Raw genomic sequence first — 22,394 nt, 5'->3', positions numbered from 1 at the left:
TTATTTTTTATTTAAAATAGACTTTGTTTCACAGTTCATTAACTTCTGTAAATCTTATAACTACAAACTTGTGAAAATAAATGCCCACTATTACAGAAGAGTTTCTATCTCAATTACATCATGATGAGTCAAAGTGGCTATGCATCTAACTTATTCGCTATGAAAAGAAAATTCTGGATCACAGACAGGCATGGGAAACAGTTTCACATGTGTGTGAAAGCCAATAATGAGGGAAAGGACTGCACCTTCCTATATCTCCCACCTCCCATCCACCTCTTGATTTAATACATTGAAGAAGTATGTGAATTAAAGGCCTGGAGTGCCATGGCACAAGTTCAGATAGGGGAACACTCTTTTGCCTAGATAGGCATCCATAAAGGACTTCTCTAAGAGTTAAAATCATCTAATATTCATCTGGAATATGAAATTTGACTTTATTATTATCAATGATAGTCTTTCATCATATCCATTATTGTTGTATTTAAAATTGCCCAAAATTGGTCAGGTACGGTAATTCACACCTGTAATCCCAGCCCTGTGGGAGGATGAGGCAGGAGGATCCCTTGAGCTCAGGAGTTTGAGACCAGCCTGAGCAACATAGGAAGACCCCATCGCTAAACAAACAAACAAATAAATAAATAAATAAAATATTGCACAAAATTGTTGTCATAAGTCCAAATCAAACACTTCTCAATTGATTCCACAAAGCCAGTATTACTCCGATACTTCCAGAACCAGAAAAAGTTAAAAAAAGAAGGCTATATGCCAATATGCCTCATGAATATAGACACAAAAATCCTTAGAAAAATATTAGCAAATAGAATCCACAAATACATAAAAAGAATTATACACCATGCGTCTCAAGATGCAAGGCTTGTTCAATATTTGAAAACCAATTAATGCAATACAGTACATTAACAGACAAAAGAAGAAAAATCACATGATTTATCAGTTGATGCAGAACAAGCATTTGACAGAATTCATGACAAAAACTCTCAGAAAACTCTCAGAAAATGGGGAATTTCCTCAGTTTATTAAAGAACATCTGCAGAAGACTTACAGGTAACATCATACTTACTGGTGAAAACCTGGACACTTTCCCCCTAAGACTGGAACAAGGCAAGAATATCCACTCTCCCCACTTGTATTCAACATAGTACTAGAAGTCCTAGTTCAGTACAGTAAGATAATAAAAAGAAACAAATTGCATAAAGATTGGGAAGAAAACGTCTCAATTTGCAGAACATAATTGTCTCCACAGAAAATCTCAAGGAATATGCAAAAACAACTCCCCAAACTAATAAGTGAGTTTTGCAAGGTTGCAGGATAGAAGGTCAACATATAAATCTCTTTATACAATTTCAAGGCTTATTATAAAGCTACAGTAATCAAAACTTTTTGTATTGGTGAAAGGATAGACATATAGATAAATGGTATGGAATAGAGAGCCTGGAGATAGGCTCACATAAATTCGTCCAACTGGTTTTTGACAAAGGTGCAAAAGCAATTCAATGGAGGAAGGATAGTCTTTTCAACAGACTGTAGCAACTGGATGTCCATAGGCCAAAACCAAACAAAATACCTCAACCCAATCCTCACACCTGATACAAAAATGAACTCAAAATGGATCCGAGATTTAAATATAAAATGTAAAACTACAAAACTTTTAGAAGATAAAATAGGAGAAAATCTTTGGGACCTACGACCTGGTGATGAGTTCTTAGACATGGCACCAAAAATACAATCCATAAAAGAAAAACCTGAGGCCAAGTGCACTGGCTTATGCCTGTAATCCCAGCACTTTGGGAGGCTGAAACAGGAAGATCACTGGAGCCCAACAGTCTGAGACCAGCCTGAGCAACAAAGATAGACAGCGTCTTTACACCAATTTTTTTTTAAATTAGCCAGGTGTGGTGGTGCACACCTGTAGTCCCTGCTACTCAGGAGATTGATGCGGGAAGATGGCTTCAGCCCAGGAGATTGAGGCAACAGTGAGTCACAGAGCGAGATCTCGCCCCCCCCCCAAAAAAAAAAGAAGAAGAGAAAAAAGTGATAAATTCGACTGCATCAAAATTAAAACTTGTGCTCTACAAAATATCTTGTTAAGAAGTATAAAAAGACAGCCAGGCATGGTGGCTCACACCTGTAATCCCAGCACTTTGGGAGACCAAGGCTGGTGAATCACCTGAGGTCAGGAGTTCGAGACCAGCTTGGCCAACATGGTGAAACCTTGTCTCTACTAAAATTACAAAAATTAGTTGGGCGTGGTGGTGGGCCCTTGTAATCCCAGCTACTCGGGAGGCTGAGGCAAGAGAATTACTTGAACCTGGGAGACAGAGGTTGCAGTGAACCCAGATCATGCCACTGCACTCAAGCCTGGGCAACAAAAGTGAAACTCTGTCTGAAAAAAAGAAAAAAGTATAAAAAGACAAGCTACAGACTGGGAGAAAATATTTACAAATCATGTATCTAACAAAGGATTCATATCAAGAATATATAAAGAATTCCCAAAAATAAACAGTAAAAAAAAAATCCAATTAGAAAATAAACAAAAGATATGAAGAGACATTTCACTGAAGAGGATATACAGGTAGCAAATAAGCCCACAGAAAGAGGTTCAGCATCATTAGCTATTAGAGAAGTGCATATTAAAACCACCATTACCTACTCATCTAAATGGAAAAAAAAAAAAAAGTTAGCAGGCCAGGCGCAGTGGCTCACGCCTGTAATCCCAGCACTTTGGGAGGCTGAAGCGGGCAGATCACCTGAGGTCAGGAGTTTGAGACCAACCTGGCCAACATGGTAAAACCTCATCTCTGCTAAAAATACAAAAATTAGCCAGGCGTGGTGGTGCATGCCTGTAATCCCAGCTACTACGGAGGATGAGGCAGGAGAATTGCTTGCACCTGGGAGGCGGAGGTTGCAGTGAGCCAAGATCGAGCCATTGCACTCCAGCCTGGGCAACAGAGCAAGACTCCGTCTCAAAAAAAAAAAAAGGTCAGCAAAATCCCCACATTGGGCCCGGCATAGTGGCTCATGTCTGTAATCCTAGCACTTTGGGAGGCCGGGGCAGAAGGACTTCTTGAACCTAGGAGCTCAAGATCAGCCTGGGCAACATAGTGAGACTGCGTGTCTACACAAAACACAAAAATTTGCTGAGCATGATGGTGCACGCCTGTAGTCTCAGCTACTTGGGAGGCTGACAAGGGAGGATGACTTGAGCCCAGGAGGTTGAGGTTGCAGTGAGATGTGATCACACCAATGAACTCCAGCCTGGGTGACAGAGTGTGAGACCCTGTCTCAAAAGAAAACAAAACAAAATTCCCACAATGATTTCCTGACCTACAGAATGAGGCCATCATGGCAGAAAGGCCCAAGTGGAAACCCCTAGACTTTCCCCTTCTCACAAAGTGTAAATCAAAACAAATAATACCACATACTTAGGAGCAATTTCAGAAATTAGTTCCCTCACCAAAGACTTGAAAAATGCAGAGAAGAAAATTCCTATCACACCCTCATTTAATTCATCCGTTTGGCCTGCACAGCAGTTGGTTAGGTCTTGCTGAATGTGGCAGTTCTAAACCAGGACTCCAAAATTCTAGACACTCCTCCCATTGAGAGGTGGGGTTAATGTTCCCTCCCCTTGAACCTGAGCAGGCTTGTGGCTGCTTCAACCATAGACTGCAACAAAAATGGCATGATGAGACTTCCAAGGCTAAGTCATAAAAGGTGATGCAGCTTTTTGCCTTTTTCACTCTAATCCTTGCTTTGGAGGTCCTGAGCCACCAAGTACAGACTCCAGCTGGTCTAAGGCTGCCATAAAGAGAGGCTGTGTGTAGTAGGTGCTCCAGTTCCAGAGGAACCCAGCCTTCCAGCCATCCTAGTATAGGCAACAGGCTGAAGAAGCTTCCGGATTATAGCCTCCAGCCATCCTGTCACCCCTATCCATCAAGTCATCTCAGCCGAGACCTCAGACATTACAGAGCAAAGAGAAACTATTCTCACTGTGTCCTGTCTTAATTTCTAACCTGAAGAACCTGTCAGCACAATGAAATGGCTGTTTAATGGCACTAAGTTTGGGGATGGTTTGTTATGCAGGAGTAGAAACCTAAACCGTGGACATTAAACGGCTGTGGATTACTGAAAGCATAATCAGATGGTTATTTCAATTGCTGCTATGGTTCCAGATGTGATCTATTTGCTAAAACAATTCCATACCCCTTCCAACATTCTGTATGCAGCTGTTGATCTGGGCAATGATAAAGTGGCCTGTTGAAGATTCTGCTGTGTTGCTAGCTGGGACACAACACTCTTGTGAGGATCTGGACCATACGCTGAACTAGAAACCATTAAATGGTGCAGTTTTCTCATGGTCAGAACGTAAGAGGTCTGGAAAACAGAGTTGATGTGGGGAATGGCATATCTCACAGATATGCTGAATAATCTGCCTTCAGAATTTTTGCTTCTCAACCTCATGACTTTGTACCTGGCTGGTTTAGATTCTAGTACCCAAGAAAAACATGCTTCCACTTATGAGAATCACTCCACTAACCTGGAAACAGAGCCACTTGGCCACTTCTGGCTCCTCATGCCATTACCCAATCCTCCCCTCTCCAGCTGACTTCCAGTTACAACTCGTTGGCCAGCACTGTGCCACATGGCCACCCGAACTGCAAGAGAGGCCAGTAAATGATGTGACAAAGGATCTAGTCACAGGCCTGGAGACGTTGGGGTGGGAGAGTAGGAGGGAAGTGCTTTTGCTTCCCTGCTAATTCCCTCAGGAGAGAGTAAGGGAACCTGCAATCAGATAAACGTGGGGGTTGTTTAACAATGGAGGCTCAGTAAGAGTTGGGGATCCTGGGGACTCCCAATTCTCCAATTTACTCCCATTTCCAATCCCAGTGTTCTATGCTTTTCTGATCATGGCCCCAACCTTTACTAAGGGAACTGAGAAGGCTGTGAATTCACTGAGTTTTGTAATTTGGAAAGGTGATGGGTCAAAATTTTAAAGTTTGGTTTTTAGTTGTTTTATTCTTGTGCCTGTAAAAGATAAGTACTTCCTTAAGCATTGTTACAGAAATCCCTGGATTTCTGTCTGTGACCCAAACCAAAAATTCGAGGAATTTGGCTGTCATTTAAATGATCCCAAACAGTCATGAGCGGCCATCCTATCCCACAATTCTTGAAATCTTGTGCAATCATCACCAAAATGTAATTTTAGAACCCTTTTTTATCACCTCAAAAGAAACTCTGTGCCCATTAGCAGTCATTCCCCATATTCCCCTAAATTCCTAGGCCAAGGCTACCACTAATCTGCTTTTTGTCTCTAGATTTGCCTAGTCTGGATATTTCCTATAAATGGAATCATACAAAATGTGGCGTTTGGTGTATGGCTTCTTTCACTAAGCATAATGCTTTCAATGTTGTATCCATGTTGTAGCATGGATCAGTACTACATCCCTTTTTATGGCTATAATATTCCTTGTATGAATAGACCACATTTTGTTTATCTATTCATCTGTTCATTTTGGTTGTTTCTACCTTTTGGCTATTGTGAATAGTTCTGCTATGAACATATGTGTAGAACCATCTGTCTAAAACTCCATTTTCAATTCTCTTGGGTCTATACCTAGGAGTAGAATTGGTGAGTCATATGGTAACTTTATGTTTAACCTTTCAAGGAATTACCAGACCATTTTCTAAAGTGGCTGCATCATTGTATTTGATGACGGAGTGCTGCTTCACATGCCCAACTTCATGGTTTGCTCAGACAACACCCAGTTTATCATGGGCAGCTCAGGTCTTAAGAGCACGTGTATCACAGTCTTTCTGTTTCAGTAAATAATTACAGTAAGCCAGGAGCTTTTCCTCCTGGCAAATTATTATTTTTTGTGTGTGGAGGTTTTAGCTTTAAGTTTATTTCAAATTCCAGAGGGCTGAACTGTGAGTCTCTTACTAAAGCTTGGAAAAGGCTCTGTGTAACATCCTAATGGGATATGCCATCTCCAGAAAATGGCCCACTGAGTGTCATGCTTCTTGTTTAGCAAGCAGAGGGTTCCAAGTAAGGCAACTTGTCTTTCTCTTTGAAGGGACCATCTCAACATGCCTCAGCCCACTGGATGCCCAGGAAGCTCACTGAGGTGTCACCTCCCTGAATTTTCAAGGGGCTTCTCTCTCCCTGTGGTGAAATATTTGCTACTTCCTAAGCATCAGGTCCGCTCTGCATGATGTCTTGGGGTACAGTGAGATGATCAAATCAGTTTCCAGGGAATCAATTATGATAACGTGCCAGAGGCTTCCTTTGATCTTTCCTTCCATTATCACCCTCAGTCCTTGAGTCAGGAAGCCCCTGTGGGAATTTTTCCAGCTACCAATTTACTGTTTATTACAAGTATGGATTCAAGAACTGGGGAGAGAGTCACAGGGTGGCTGATAGTGAAAGGGACGTGGGCTGACTCCACTTCTGACCATTGGACCACAGTGGCTTTCTACTTCCCCAGCGATTAACACAGGCTAGCGCAAGCCCCTAGGAAATGGCCATGGGTCCCAGGAGAAGGCAGGAGGCAGGCTTCAAGTACACACTTGTAGCGTTACATATGCCTGGTCTCACCTTTACAGGTTCACCTCACAGGCTCTGGCCTGTGGACTGACTAGATCTGGGAATTAGATGAGGCACTATGATTTTCCATTGTGGTGATTCAAGGCAGGATGCCTTTAGCCAGACCTAGAGTTACCGGGGTTATACAGATCATGATGGCTTACTACAGGACACTGTGATCAATTAGACACCATCAAAGATCCCTGGGGAGAAATCAGTTTGGTTCCAGCTTCCAGCCCTGCTGCCTATCATGATACCCAGGCTCATCCTGTTTCTATGAGATTTAGTGCCAGTGCTTTGTCTCTGCTGTTTGGCGTGAAGCCCGGTCGTGGAGTTCGAATTGAGGTGTGCTGTGAGCATAAACGTACACTCCGGAAAGTCTTCGTGAGGGGAGAAAAAAAATGTAAAATATCCTATTCATACTGTTGTGTTTTGCCTATATATGGAAATGATAATATTTCGGATACGCTGGGTTAAAAAAATTCATTATAAAAATCATTTTCACTTCTTTTTACTCTTCTTTCATGTTGCTGCTGGAAAATTTAAAAGTCAACATGTAGCACGCACTCTACTCCTATTGGCCATCTCCTCTAGCTGGATGGGAACTGCAAGCAGCAAAGGGCTTTCAACCTCTCCGAGCTTTATTTAACATGTTCACTTATTAATCAGGACTGATCCAACACCAACCTGAAAGGGTCGGTGTGAGAAAGCAAAGAAAGAGGTACTATTTACGGAGCGTTCAGCCGTGAGCCCAGGCGCAGGCGCGGAGCTGAAACCGGAGGTGAACCGGTTACAGCTGAGGCCACGCCCACAGACTCCGGGCTGCCCGGGCGGGCGGCAGTCGCGCTTCCAGCCTGGGCCAACCGGGCTGGTTGAGGCTCGATGCTCACGCGCGGTCGCGCCCTCCGTACTGGCCAAGCCAGCAAATCGCATTGCGCGGACTACCAGCGCGCGCCTCGGATTCCGCCCCCGGGACGGCCCCGCCTCCTCCCGCCCCGCGGCAAGGCACGCACAGGGCGGTGCGCGGGTGGGTGGGTCTTAGCAGCGCTGCCTGACGGGACCGAGGCGGCGGGAGTCTGCGGTCGGTCTCTCGGCTGTGGTCCGGGCTGTACGCACGCGGTGCAGGGTAACATGGCGGATGCGGAAGGTAAGGGCTGCAGGCGTCCGGGCCGTGCTAACTCCCGGCGACTCGGGGAGCTGGGGGTGGGGGAGATGGTATCGGGGCCCGCGCACGCCTCCTTCTGGTTCCCGCCGGCGTGTCGGCCTCTTCTCCGCCCGGCCTTAAGCCGGCCTTGTCGCTCGGCACTGGCTCCATGGCAAGGGCGCGAGAGTGGAAGCCCCTTGTGGTGACTTAGTATGATGGGGCTCGGCTCTCTCACCTCTCTGGGATCCGGGTCGCCGTCGAAGGACCTCTGCCGTGCTGCCCACCCTGTGGTGGCGGGGGACGTGGCAGTGTCTGTGCTGCTGCCAGCCCGGACGCCGCCGTTACAGCTCCATGCGACTAGGGGGGCAAGGGTAGTGGAAACGGGCCGAGAAGAAAAGGAGCCGAGGGACCCCGGAGCAGGGATAGAGCTCCGAGTTGCAAGAAAGTTCTAGAGGCCACAAGCCTGCGGGGACAGTCGAGTGGTCGCTTGTGGAACTTTCCGGCCCGCTGCCTGAGTGCTTCTGTTGGATATTTAAGCCCTGCCATAGCCACGTGGTGAACCGGAAGGGAAGCCGACACGTGCAGTAGCCTGCAGTCAGTTACCCAGCCATGCGACCCATATATTTGGCCTTACACACTGTTTTCTGGCTTACCTACGGATATACGTTCTGAGAAATGGGTCGTTAGGCGATTTCATCATTGTATGAACATCAGAGGACTCTTACACAAACCTTGATGGCATAGGCTACGACACACCTAGGCTGTATATGGTGTAGCGTATGGCTCCTAGGCTACACACCTGGACAGCATGGCACTGTGCGGAATGCTGTAGGCAGTTGGAACACAGCGTCGAGAGTTTGCGTATTTAAACATGTCTAAGCAGAAAAAGGACAGTGAAAATATAGCACAGGGCCGGGCGCGGTGGCTCAGGCCTGTAATCCCAGCACTTTGGCAAGCCCAGGCAGGCGGATCACCTGAGGTCAGGAGTTCAAGACCAGCCTGGCCAACATGGTGAAACGCCGTCTCTACTAAAAATACAAAAAAATTAGGTGGGCGTGGTGGTACACGCCTGTAATCCCAGCTACTTGGGAGGCTGAGGCAGGAGAATTGCTTAAGAACCGGGAGACCGAGGTTGCAGTGAGCCGAGATCCTGCCACTGCGCTCCAGCCTGGGGAAAGAGGGTCCCCCCACTCAAAAAAAAAAAAAAAAAAAAAAAAAAAAAATATATATATATATATATATAGTACACAAGGTTATAAGTGGTGCACCGGAGGGCACTTACCATGAATAGAGCTTGCTGGGCTGGACGTTGCCCTGGCTGAGTCGGTGACTGAGTGTGAAGGCCTCAGACTGAAGACTACTGAAGACTTCGTAATCTGTATACCTAGGCTACACTAAATTTATAAAAATATATTTTTCTTCAGAATAAATCAACCTTAGCTTACTGTAACTTCATAAACTTTTTACTTCGACTATTGTAATAGTACTTAGCTTAAAACAAACACATTATTCAGCTGTACATAAATATTTTCTCTTTATATCTTTATCTTTTCTATTTAAAAATTTTTTAATTTTTTTTTTGTTAACTAAGGCACAAACACACACAGCACACACAGTAGCCTTGACCTACACAGGGTCGGGATCATCAAGACATCACTAGGAGATAGGAATTTTTCAGCTCTGGGCCACGTCACATACGCAGTCTGTCCTTGCAAAACATTATGTGACATGTGACTGTAATCGTAGACCTAAAATACATTTCCTACCTGCCCTAATTTCGGTCTTTATTTTAACTCTTGTTTCATTTATTCTTGGGAAAATTCCCGAATCCTGTGTTTGTTTTTTTAGTAATTATTTTGCCAAAGAAACATAAGAAGAAAAAGGAGCGGAAGTCATTGCCAGAAGAAGATGTAGCTGTGAGTAGTAATGTGTTTGACTTCACTTTGACTAAAAGGTTTACTTAAATAACAAGCTAAAAGAAAGAGGTGTTTTTAAAGGTTTCCAAGGAATGGGCCAGCATTGGTGGTCATTGTGTAGATTTGAAAAAGCATTGAAATGAGACAGCCCTAGACAGTCCGAGTGTCCTTCAGGCATAGCTTACTAAGTGGTGCTGGCCTTAACCAACTGCTCTCTCTGAATTTCTCTTCCTTATGCCACCCACAGACCCACCATCCCCCTTTCTCTGTAAATGTTTGGACCTATCTTAGTGGCATTTCACTTCCCCTCTGTACTCCTGGTTCATTTCTTCTCTCTCTTTCCCTTGGAGGTCCCAGTGAAAATGCATAGGAAGCCTTATTTTCTATTTAAAAGGCATACATTTCCGTGGCAGTAATGGAATTGTTCAAATCGGGTGGGAAGTTTAATAGGTTATATTTCTGTCCTGTCGAAGGAAATACAACACGCTGAAGAATTTCTTATCAAACCCGAATCCAAAGTTGCTAAGTTGGACACGTCTCAGTGGCCCCTTTTGCTAAAGGTATGTGGTTAAAATCGTGCATCAGGTGAATGCCTGCTTTTATGTTATTTCCAAGTGTTAAGCAATTGATTGAGAATACTTACTGCTGGCATCCTTGACTTGAGGAAATGCCCACTGATACAGTTTAAAGCAGGATTCCTTAAGGTATCTGAAATGAAGAACCAAGTTTTTAAAAAAATTTGCAGTGCACTTGACACTGTTGTAGAATAAATGTCCCCACAATGTTAAATTGCTAAGTTTGTAAACAGTTCTCAGTTTTTGTACTTAGTCCATCCTGCAGACCTATGCCAGTTTGTGGGCCACATAGTGGTACTGACTCTTTTTTTACATGTGCTCACGACATGGTATTTTGTTTTGTGTTGTGTCGTTGCTTTGTAGAATTTTGATAAGCTGAATGTAAGGACAACACACTATACACCTCTTGCATGTGGTTCAAATCCTCTGAAGAGAGAGATTGGGGACTATATCAGGTAAGTGTTGGGAGGAGGCACTGTGCAAACTTACTTTCTTTTGAAAATGCTTTCACACCAGCTATTCAAGAAGGCAGTGACATGCCAGAATAGCTTTGTCTTGAATATATAACCTGTACCCACAGTGAATTCTTTTTCTTTTAACTCTAGATCTGTTGTTTCATTGGTGCACAGGAGTGGGTGATACATAATTTTTTTTTTTTTCATTCTAGGACAGGTTTCATTAATCTTGACAAGCCCTCTAACCCCTCTTCCCATGAGGTGGTAGCCTGGATTCGACGGATACTTAGGGTGGAGAAGACAGGGCACAGTGGTACTCTGGATCCCAAGGTGACTGGTTGTTTAATCGTGTGCATAGAACGAGCCACTCGCTTGGTGAAGTCACAACAGAGTGCAGGTATTTGGGAGAGGGAGGGAAGACTGGCTAGAGTGGAAAGCTTTCTGTATTTCCCTTCTATGTTTTGTCTGCTGGAAACTATTTCTTCGTTAGGGAAAAAAAAATCCTAAAGCAGAGATACTGTTTTGGTTTCTGTGTACCTTCTGTCCCCTGCCAGATCTTGGTGGTCCACCCTTTTTGGAATTCCACATACTAAGCATGTATTCATCAAGCTGACGGGATCCATTTGTAGCCTGGAGGCAGAACTCTGTCCAGGTTCAGCTCTCAGCTTATCACTCTAGGCTTCTCACTCTGTGCCACTGCTTCTGCCTAAAGTATCCTTCCTTCATTTTTATCTGAGAAAAGTCTGCTTATCTTGCAAGGCTTTTTCCAAGCAGGTTCTACACTGGGTACTCCCAACTGTCCCTGTCAGTACATTGAATTCCCAGTGAGAGAGTGTCTTCATTCTTTCCTACATCATCACCATGAAATCTGTCTTCATGCAGATTTTATAGAAACACAAGGTCAAACTGCTTGCTTTTCCTGTTGTGCAAAATGGGAGTGACTGAGCATATAAGAAATATGAAAAACAGAAAACTCAGTGGCCAAACCTGACTACTCTTGTCATTTTTCAGGCAAAGAGTATGTGGGGATTGTCCGGCTGCACAATGCTATTGAAGGGGGGACCCAGCTTTCTAGGGTAAGTCTGCAATTGTAGGGAGGACACCCTTTGTTGATTTGGATCTCTGAGCCCCTAAACATCTGGAGATGGGTTAGCTGTCCTGGCTGACTCCATTTGTGCCCTTTTCAGTCAGCTGCCACAGCCAGCCTGGACCAGTGACTGCACATTTACATTCTGATGAGGGTGTTTGTTTTGGTTTGTGTTTGTTCTTAGGCCCTAGAAACTCTGACAGGTGCCCTATTCCAGCGACCCCCACTTATTGCTGCAGTAAAGAGGCAGCTCCGAGTGAGGACCATCTACGAGAGCAAAATGATTGAATACGATCCTGAAAGAAGATTAGGTGGGTCATTAGGTCTGTGAGTGGCTATGAACACATTCTTCAGGATTCTGTTCTCTTGTTAAAAGTAGATGCCCTTGAAGTTGAAGACTTTCTGAAACCTGCCCTACAGCTGGCATATTGTCTGTGGGCAATAGTTTTTATTATCTTTTGTTAAAAAGTGAACAGTGCCTAGTAAAGTGAGATGGCTTTTGCACTTTTTATGATGACTGCTTCTGCTGGAATTGAAATGTTTTCATTCTGCATTTGTGTAGTTCGGTGCTTTGTTCAAAGGTGTTTTCGCCAAAGTATGTTTTGCATGTGTTTTTTACTTGTTGCAATTTTGACTGCTTAGAAGTTTCTGTTGTACAAAACATCATTTAAAAGGTTTTTCTGTTGAATCCAGAGTCTTCTCCAGATTGAAGCCTATGTGTAAAATGCTACCAAATGGCAAAAAGCAACAATAAACAGTTGGATTTTACTTTTCTTTTAAACATAGCAATACTTAGCAGGGCTGGTCAGATTAAGTTGTCAGAAGTAAATTTAAGACAATGCCTATTTTCCTCCCATCCATGAAACATACCATGCTGAATATACCTGCAACTAACTGTTAAAAATTCTGTTAATATCAGAATTACAGATCTTTAAATACAGCAAATGCTTATATTTTAAGAAGTGGTTGCCCTTGGCGTATTGTGTTAGTCATGCCCTCTGTCTGTCACCTCTAGTCTTGATGGCTCAGATGAAGGATAACCATTTCGCAACCAGTGATGTATTTATAGTAGGTGCTGCTTTTCTTTTGTGTGTATATCTTAGGAATCTTTTGGGTGAGTTGTGAGGCCGGCACCTACATTCGGACATTATGTGTGCACCTTGGTTTGTTATTGGGAGTTGGTGGTCAGATGCAGGAGCTTCGGAGGGTTCGTTCTGGAGTCATGAGTGAAAAGGTATGTGTTATGGGGCTAGAAGTTTTAGAGCTTGTTCTTAACATCTGCCCGCCTTTGGTGGCACTCCACTTGCTTCATGTTGTGGGAAAGGCGCTTTCCAAAGTGTTGAGTTCAGTCCAGGGCAGCTTTCCTGTTCTGTTAATTAAACTTTGGGACATTAAAATGGGCTAAGGGAGATGATTGGGTAGGAAGTATTATTCTATTCATTTGCCTCCCAGCCTACAAAAATGCCTGCTTGGGATCTAATACTTCAATGGTTAAAGATGCCTGGAAGAGCCAGGACTGAAGAGGCCGAAGACATAATGAGCTTGGACTAGTAGACAAGTTACATTCAGTTTTAGGAAGTTTGGGATCTGATGGGCCGAGATGCAAATAAACTGAATTATTTTCATACATGGCTGCTTTTCAGGACCACATGGTGACAATGCACGATGTGCTTGATGCTCAGTGGCTATATGATAACCACAAGGATGAGAGTTACCTGCGGCGAGTTGTTTACCCTTTGGAAAAGTTGTTGACATCTCATAAACGGCTGGTTATGAAAGACAGTGCAGTAAGTTCCGGGTTAGGAGTTTATATTTGGACAGAACATACTCCAAAGATGAGGCTTGCTCTTTTTATTGTTTTCCTTGGGTTTTATTTATTTATTTTTTCAAGTCCAAACCAAGTATACTAATTTAAAGTAAAAGTTTAATGGTAGGAATACTTAAAAATAAGGCACATTAGGCCGGGCACAGTGGCTGATGCCTGTAATCCCAGCACTTTGGCAGGCTAAGGCAAGAGGGTCGCTTGAGCCCAGGAAGGAGTTTGAGACCAGCCTGAGCAACATAGTAAGACCCTGTCGTCACAAAAATAAAAAATAGCCAGGTGTAGTGGCACATGTCTATATTCCCATCTACTTGGGAGGCTGAAGTGGGAGAATCGCTTGAGCCCAGGAGATCAAGGCTGTGAGCTGTGTTTTTATGATGATCAGAGAGTTGGCCTTTTATAAATTAAAGCATACTGTCTTTTCTCTAACTTGAGGGATAAAAATTTCTGGATATTTAAAATGTTTGTAGTTGGTAATTATTTATATTCAAATCTTGTACAGATGTTTGCATATTTTGTATGTGTATAGGCTGTAATACATACTGAAAGATGGCACCATAATAGTTGAAAAAACTCAGTCGCAAAACAGTGGACAACATAAATGTGATATCCTCTCCTTATCAAACCGTTGGCTTCTGGGTGAATGTAAAGGGAGGGTCGAATGTGATCAGCAAAAGAGATCTAGGTGAGTGGAGATGGCATGAGGCAGATGGGTGCCTTGGGCACCATTGAACTTCTGGAGAGGAAGCCTTAAGTTGTACCCACTGATCTATAAATTCTGCACCAAGACTTTTGGGTGATTGGTTCAACAGGCCTCAGTAATCTTGTTTTCAAGTTCTTTAGGAGCCTGTTATTGCCTGGATCTCTAGTAAATCTTTTCTTTCTCCTGATAAGGAGGAGAGAGGAGCAATTAAGGAATGCCAAGGCTATTTTTATGTTTAAAATGAAAATACCGACCAGGTGCAGTGGCTCACACTTGTAATCCCAGCACTTTGGGAGGCCAGGCCAGGCAAATTGCTTGAGCTCAGGAGTTTGAGACCAGCCTGGGCAATATGGTGAAACCCTGTCTCTATTAAAAATACAAAAATTAGCTGGGCGTGGTGGTGCATGCCTGTCATCCCAGCTACTTGGGAGGCTGAGGCACGAGAATCACTTGAACTTGGTAGGCGGAGGTTGCAGTGAGCTGAGAACGTGCCACTGGACGACAGAGGGAGGTTCTGCCAGAAAACAAAAAATAAAATGAAAATACCTGTGAGTCTCTAGAACCTGAAAACCTGAAAGTCTTCTTTACGAATTTTCAGTCTTGTGTGTACAGTGCAGAGAGGTGTGTAAAGTGCAGTGAGGTGCAGAGAGTGGTGCCTAGCACAGTGAGGAGGCTGTTGCTCTTCTGAGTCCCTTCATGCACCTGGCAGCTAGTGGGCTATCAGTGCCATCCCTGTTTCATGGTGTCAGACCCCACCCCCTTGTCCTCCTTTACTCTGGTGTGGGAGTGGGGTGGAAGGCAGCAGCTGGGCCCCTCACACATGGTGCCATCTCTGCAGGTAAATGCTATCTGCTATGGGGCCAAGATCATGCTTCCAGGTGTTCTTCGATATGAGGATGGCATTGAGGTCAATCAGGAGATTGTGGTCATCACCACCAAAGGAGAAGCAATCTGCATGGGTAAGAGGGGATGTTTATTTTTTAAATTGTAAATGTTTGTGGTTACATAGTAGGTGTATATATTTATGGGGTTCATGAGATGTTTTGACACAGGCATGCAATACATAATAATCACATCATGGAGAATGGGGCATCCATTTTAAGCATTTCTCCTTTGTGTTACTAACAGTCCTATTTTACTGTTAGTTATTTATCTATCACCTTAGTTATTTTAAAATATACACTTAAGCTATTGATTATAGTCACCCTTGACTCTAATCTATCAAATAGTAGGTCTTACTCGTCTTGTTCATTCATTTGATTTTTTGTTTTTGTTGTTGGTGTTTTGTTTTTTAAGAAGACAGAGCCGGGCCGGGCGCGGTGGCTCAAGCCTGTAATCCCAGCACTTTGGGAGGCCGAGACGGGCGGATCACGAGGACAGGAGATCGAGACCATCCTGGCTAACACGGTGAAACCCCGTCTCTACTAAAAACTACAAAAAAACCTAGCCGGGCGAGGTGGCGGGCGCCTGTAGTCCCAGCTACTCGGGAGGCTGAGGCAGGAGAATGGCGTGAACCCGGGAGGCGGAGCTTGCAGTGAGCTGAGATCCGGCCACAGCACTCCAGCCTGGGTGACAGAGCGAGACTCCGTCTCAAGAAAAAAAAAAAAAGAAGACAGAGTCTTGGTCTTTCGCCCAGGCTGGAGTGCAGTGACGTGACTTTGGCTCGCTGCAACCTCTGCTTCCCAGGTTCAAGCAATTCTTGTGACTCAGCCTTCCGAGTAGCTAGGATTACAGGTGCACACCATGACACCTGGCTAATTTTTTGTATTTTTAGTAGAAACGGGGTTTTGCCATGTTGGTCAGGCTGGTCTTGAACTCCTGACCTCAGGTGATCTGTCTTTATTTATTTATTTTTTTTGTACCCATTAACCATCCCTACCTCCCTGCCAGCCTCCAACTACCCTCCCAGTCTCTGGTAACCATTCTTTTACTCTTCTCTGTCCATGAGTTCAATTGTTTCGATTCTTAGCTCCCACAAATAAGTGAGAACATGCAATGTTTGTCTTTCTATGCCTGACTGATTACACTTAACATGATCTTCAGTTCCATCCATGTTGTTGGAAATGACAGGATCTCATTTTTTTTTAAGGCTGAATAGTATTCCATCGTGTATATGTACCACATTTTCTTTATCCATTTATCTGTTGATGGGCACCTCGGTTGCTTCCAAATCTTGGCTATTGTGATCTCTTTGATAACAGTAATTTCCTTTATTTGGGGTATATACCCAGCAGTGGGATTGCTGGATCCTATGGTAGCTCAGTTTAGTTTTTCGAGGAACCTCCTAACTGTTCTCCATAGTGGTTGTATTAATTTACATTCCCACCAACAATGTACAAAGGTTCCCTTTTCTCCACATCCTTTCCAGCATTTGTCATTGTCTGTCTTTTGGATATAAACCATTTTAACTGGAGTGAAATGAATGATACTTCATTATAGTTTTGATTTGCATTTCTCTGGTGATCAACGTTGAGCACCTTTTCATATGCCTGTTTGCCATTTATTTATCTTCTTCTGAGAAGTGTCTATTCAAATATTTTGCCTGTTTTTTGATTGGATTATTAGATTTGTTTCCTATAGCGCTGAGTTCGTTATATATTCTGGTTATAAATCCCTTGTCAGATGGGTAGTTGGCGGATATTTTCTCCCGTTCTTATGCATATGGATATCTAGTTTTCCCAGCACCATTTATTGAAGAGACTGGTTTTTACCCAGTGTATGTTCTTGGTACCTTTGTCAAAAATGAGTTCAATGTGGCTGTGTGGATTTGTTTCTGGGTTCCCTATTCTGTTCCATTGGTTTATGTGCCCGTTTTTATGCCAGTACCATACTATTGTGGTTACTGTAGCTCTATAGTATAATGTGAAGTGAGGTAATGTGATTCCTCTAGGTTTGTTCTTTTTGCTTAGGATCGCTTTGGCTATTTCGAGTCTTTTGTGGTTCCATGTAAAGTACCAGTGTTTTTTAACTCGTGAAAGCTTAGCTACTGTTGGATTGTCTCTTAAGACTTTAAATGCTCTGCACCCTCTTAGCGAATGAACCTTAGAGCTCTTCATTTAATGGGTCCAATTTGTGCCAGAAGTAAGCATGTCATCAGGATTCCTTAGCTCTGTGAGCAGGCAGGCCAGCCCATGGCCTATGGACAGCAGCAGAAAAGGAATCCTTAAAACTTCAAAGGTTCTGTGGCCGCAAAGGGAGTGTACATGCCATTCCTACAGATGTCTTGAGCTGCAAGCCTGTTATGTGTATCACTAGGTGCCTTGGTTAGGTGGTTTTTAATTTGAGAAGTTTAACATCATTTCAGAGGCCTCCTTCTCATAATGGGGGATTTCTTCCATATGCATATCCTGAGCAAAGGAAACCCCAATTAAAGTAGTAGAGCTCAGAGTTTTAAAAGTGGCATACAACAGTAGAGTTGGGGCTCATCAATTATCTGTTCTTTCCCCCTTCAAATAATTCTTTTCTTTATTCAATGCCTGTAGCTATTGCGTTAATGACCACAGCGGTCATCTCTACCTGCGATCATGGTATAGTAGCAAAGATCAAGAGAGTGATCATGGAGAGAGACACTTACCCTCGGAAGTGGGGTTTAGGTCCAAAGGTAAGTGGTACTGGGTTGCGTGCTCTGCCAGGTTCTTTTGTTTGGCATTGGTGAATACTTGGGCAGCTCTTGGTGTATTTCACCACCACAGTCTTGTATTGTGCTGGGCTCTGGATTGTCGATGAGTGGAAACAGGCCCTGTCTTGGGCCTTAGAGATTTCAGTCTAATGAGGGGAAACAGTTGGGCATTACTTACGTAATCACACAGTGGAATGGCAAATTTCATTCATGTTAGTGGCTACCAAGAAGTGCAGAGAGGTGGCTGTCACCTGGAGTGTCCACAGTGCTCAAGGAGTCTGGGCAAGAGATCATCTGTTAAGCCACACCAGTGTGAAGAGTGGATTAGGTGTTGATGAAGTGAAGAGGGGAGGGGACAGTTCAGGGCAGTGGGAGGGAGCAAGCAGCATGTGCAAAGGCAAAAGAGTAGAGTGGCTGTGGTGGGGACATATGTCTGCAGAGGCTCTCACTAATAAGCTTTGTGACCTTCAACAAATCCTGTGCGTGTTGGAGTTAGTGGGCGAATTCTGAATGCTCTGGAGAGGAGTTTGAGGCCCTGCTGAGAATACACCAGGGAGGAACCTTGTTCTATTCCTTGCAGTCACCATGCCCGCTTCCGCATTGACACCATTCTAATGTTGACACCTTGATGTTCCACCAGGCAAGTCAGAAGAAGCTGATGATCAAGCAGGGCCTTCTGGACAAGTACGGGAAGCCCACAGAGAGCACGCCTGCCACCTGGAAGCAGGAGTATGTTGACTACAGGTGAGGGCAGGATGGGTCAGAGCCAGGGGTGGGTAGAGATGGCCTTGATGCAGGAGTACGTCAACAACAGGTGAGGATGGGAGGGTAGAGAGAGCCCACTTGCCATTTGGATGCAGGAGTACATAGACGACAGGTGAGGGACAGGTGAGCACGGAGGTTGTAGAGCCCAGGGGAGGGGGAGTCGCTTGGTTTGGGGCAAACTTGCTAATTGCAGGACCACAGGAACCAGCCCTTCGGCTCCCATGAGGTCTTGGCTGCCCAGGCCAGTTAGGGGTGTGGGCCTGCACGGCAGACAGTTATCCCTTTCTAGTCTGGCTCGTGGGACTCTAGAGGGAGTCAGTCTGCAATAGTAAGTGGTGAGTTCTTCTGTCCAGCGTTAGTATTTTGATGGTGGCTTTAGACTTGCCAGATAACACAACATAACATCAGTACTGCCCTGGAAAGCCATTCAGTGAATTTGACCTATTGCTACCTCTTCTCTTTCAGTGAGACTGCCAAAAAAGAGGTGGTTGCTGAAGTGGTAAAAGCCCCGCAGGTAGTTGCCGAAGCAGCAAAAACTGCAAAGGTGAGTGGCATGCTGTAATGTTTGGAGTGTGCTGGGGGAGATAATCCTAAGAGGCACTGGCATTCGTCTTACTTTGTGACTGTCTGCAGTCTAGCCATATACCCTGGCGTCAGAGGTGCAGTGCATACACAGGTCATGCTGCCTTATACCCTGGGGTGCTTGTTTGGGCTCTGCAGGCTCCTCTGATTTGTATTCCCTGTCGTATCTGCTGGGAGGAGGAATGTGGGCTCAGGAATCAGATCGGCCTCGACTCCTACCTCAGCTATGGCAGCAACACAGGGACAGAATGGGTGCTGGTGTGTGTGTCATTCTGGCCCCCGCCGTGGGTCAAATGGTAGGACAGAGGCCATGGCTGTTGAAATCAGAGGCCATGGCTGTTGGACACTCGAGGCCATACGAAATTCAGCAGAGAACAGAATTGCATCTTAACTCGGCACCACCCCACCCATGTTGCTGCTGGCATTAGCGCACAGAATGACAGGTCTGCACTCAGAAACAGACGGCCCAGGCAGCTGTTGGTGAACCCTCCCTGGCTCCAGGGCCTGTGCAGGCCCGTGGGGGTCAGGTTGCTGTGGGGAGGCTTGAGGACCCTCACTTTTGGCCCTTGGAGGCCCGCGTGAGGCAGCCCTTGATGTGACTGCCTTGCAGTCGTGAAAGAAACAGCTTCTCTGGGCCTTTCCACCCCTAAGCCCCATGCTGCTGCTGTTCTGCTCCTCTCGTGCCTGCCTCAAGGCTTCTTGGATTTGGGGGATGAGACTGTCTTCAAATCCTCAGTAAACTAAAGCCCTGTCCGGGTTGTAGTCACAAAACGTCCTGTTGGATTCAGTTGGGATCTTTCTCGGTGCCTCACTACCTTTTGACTCACTGAACCTTTCTTGTCCATTATTGCCCAAGATCTAACACTAACCAATTGCTTTCATCTCAGCGGAAGCGAGAGAGTGAGAGTGAAAGTGACGAGACCCCTCCAGCAGCTCCTCAGTTGATCAAGAAGGAAAAGAAGAAGAGTAAGAAGGACAAGAAGGCCAAAGCTGGTCTGGAGAGCGGGGCCGAGCCTGGAGATGGGGTGTGTGGAGATATGTTCAGGTTCCTTGGGCTGGCTTAGTCCCTCCATGGGGAAAGAATTACCCAGGTGGTACCAGCTTTGTTACTCTTCTTGGAGGAGCTGTGGCCTGGGGGTGGCATGCGACTGAGTGCCTTTAGTGCTTCCCCATGTTCCTGGACTGCTTTTGCCCTCCCTGTGGAATGGACAGATAGAGGTACCCGGCATCTACCACTTATACTTAGAGCTCTATTGATGGTGGGTGGAGAGGGTGTGTAGGATGGTGATCTGAATGTTTCTACTTCCAAAAGTAGACCACTAGGGTGTCACTGAAAGGTTCGCAGAACTTTGTGTCACATGTAGTCTTTAACCCAAAATATCCTTATAGGTCCTGAAAAAAGGCTTGCTTGACTGTGGATCTTTACCAGATTTCCTTCTGGGAGAGTGATAGCTTTGTTAGTGGATCCCACGGTATCTATAAGCTTTCATACTCTTTCTTTCTAGGACAGTGATACCACCAAGAAGAAGAAGAAGAAGAAGAAAGCAAAAGAGGTAGAATTGGTTTCTGAGTAGTGAAGGCCACTTGAAGCATTGTGTCCAGCTGGAGGAGAAACTAAAGCCTTATTGAGAAAACATGTTGTAGATCCTTTTGTTGCTGAGAGAGTGGAACATAGGTCCTAGACAGGGTGAAGAGTTCTGGCACATTTTAGCTGCTACTTTGAGACCTCGGTGATGTTACCTGGTGTGGTCATCCCATCTTGTCCTGTTTTAAGGATATGGGTGATGAAAGAGGCAGAGTTGATCCCAATGACTTCTCGGTTTGAGCTGGGAAGCCTCACCTTCAGACCCAGTAAGTGTCAGCAGCTGTCTGCTAGTGGTTGTCTTAACATCATAGTCCTAGTTTGCATTTTTTTTATCCCCTCTGTTTATAAGGTTTGTAAAACAAAACAAAACAAAAAACTAAGTCTGCTCAGTGAAATGGTGTAGAACCCTAAATAAGTGATAGAAGAGTGTCACTGAATTTTGTCTCTGAATTCAGTATAACTGAGTTTTGTCCATGCTGGTGTCTGACGGGCCTGGTAGTTTTCCATCTTGTTCTGGCCTAGAGGTCAGTCCTTTGCACTTCCTCAAAGCTTCTGTACAGTGTTCACCTAAATCCATCTGACTACTTGTTCCTGTGCCGTCTTGTTTTAGGCCTCGTTTATTACTTTTAAAGAATGAGATTGTTCATTGCTGGGAGAAGAATGTTGTAATTTTTACTTATTAAAGTCAATCTGTTAAGTTTTTTATGTATTCCTGTTGGGTTTTCTTGTTGGTGATCTCATGCTAGCAGAGCAAAAATTATAAAATATTTTGATTAAAAATCTAGGGACCTTTATGTCCTATTTGAAGTGTGATGCTCTTATGTTTTCTGGTTTTTACATTTTCGTTCTGTATCTTACACACTTCACCTTGGGCCCTGTCATCTGATGTGAGTACTCAGAGGCAGTGATTACCATAAAACCAGTGATCTGTAGAAGAACAGAGGAGAGGGTTGATGTATTTATACATAGTGGGCCTGGCAGGAGGGAGGCAGGGTGAGTCGGGAGAAGGAAGCTGAAAGCTAGGGACATTCAGGAATCTGAAGGCCTTGGTGACAGATTAGTGGAAGAAAGGTCTAGGGTTGCTTCCGATTTGGTATTAAGAACCAAGAAAGAGGCTGGGTGTGGTGGCTTACACCTGTAATCCCAGCAACTTTGGGGGGCTGAGGCGGGCAGATCACCTGAGGTCAGGAGTTTGAGACCAGCCTGGCTAACATGGCAAAACCCATCTCTACTAAAAACACAAAAATTAGCCAGGTGTGGTGGTATGCACCTGTAATCCCAGCTACTTGGGAGGCTGAGGCAGGAGAGTCCCTTGAACCTGAGAGGTGGAGGTTGCAGTGAGCCGAGATCCTGCCACTGCACTCCAGTCTGGGCAAAGCAGTGAGACTGTCTCAAAAAAGTGGCGCTTCGTGGGGGAGTCCTTGGATGCAGTGAGGAGAGGCCCTGAGCTGTAGCCACATTATGAGCCAGGCGTGCAGAGTGGACCCCAGCCCTGGCTCAGCGACCAGCCTCCACTGTACCACGGGACCCCAGGCTAGGATTT

At 44.8% G+C, this 22,394-nt stretch overlaps 1 protein-coding gene and 2 non-coding genes across 3 annotated transcripts; all 3 read left to right on the top strand.

The window, feature by feature from the left end:
• Positions 1-7,420: 7,420 nt before the first annotated feature.
• Positions 7,421-21,658, top strand: DKC1 (dyskerin pseudouridine synthase 1). Its single transcript, XM_033201961.1, has 15 exons — positions 7,421-7,745; positions 9,591-9,658; positions 10,132-10,218; positions 10,597-10,688; positions 10,901-11,085; positions 11,700-11,764; positions 11,960-12,086; positions 12,879-13,009; positions 13,419-13,562; positions 15,139-15,259; positions 17,783-17,901; positions 18,560-18,663; positions 19,150-19,228; positions 20,154-20,291; positions 20,772-21,658. The coding sequence occupies exons 1-15, from the start codon at positions 7,481-7,483 to the stop codon at positions 20,838-20,840; spliced, it is 1,794 nt and encodes a 597-aa protein (XP_033057852.1). The 5' UTR covers positions 7,421-7,480; the 3' UTR covers positions 20,841-21,658.
• Positions 13,105-13,236, top strand: LOC117078653. The gene has a single exon (XR_004435091.1). It is a non-coding gene; the product is annotated as a small nucleolar RNA SNORA36 family (small nucleolar RNA).
• On the top strand, positions 18,950-19,078 carry LOC117078657. The gene has a single exon (XR_004435094.1). It is a non-coding gene; the product is annotated as a small nucleolar RNA SNORA56 (small nucleolar RNA).
• Positions 21,659-22,394: the final 736 nt, after the last annotated feature.

The sequence above is a fragment of the Trachypithecus francoisi genome, unplaced genomic scaffold, assembly GCF_009764315.1.
Source record: "Trachypithecus francoisi isolate TF-2019V2 unplaced genomic scaffold, Tfra_2.0 Lachesis_group6, whole genome shotgun sequence".
NCBI classification, from domain to species: Eukaryota; Metazoa; Chordata; class Mammalia; order Primates; family Cercopithecidae; genus Trachypithecus; species Trachypithecus francoisi.
The sequence above is the reverse complement of the archived record's forward strand: the minus strand, read 5'-3'. Positions and strand labels throughout refer to the sequence as shown.

Coding starts and splice junctions, on each gene's coding strand:
- DKC1 (XM_033201961.1), top strand. CDS start 7,481: ATGCTCACGCGCGGTCGCGCCCTCCGTACTGGCCAAGCCAGCAAATCG. Junction 9,659..10,131: donor TGCCAGAAGAAGATGTAGCT/GTGAGTAGTAAT, acceptor GTCCTGTCGAAG/GAAATACAACACGCTGAAGA. Junction 15,260..17,782: donor AGGAGAAGCAATCTGCATGG/GTAAGAGGGGAT, acceptor CAATGCCTGTAG/CTATTGCGTTAATGACCACA.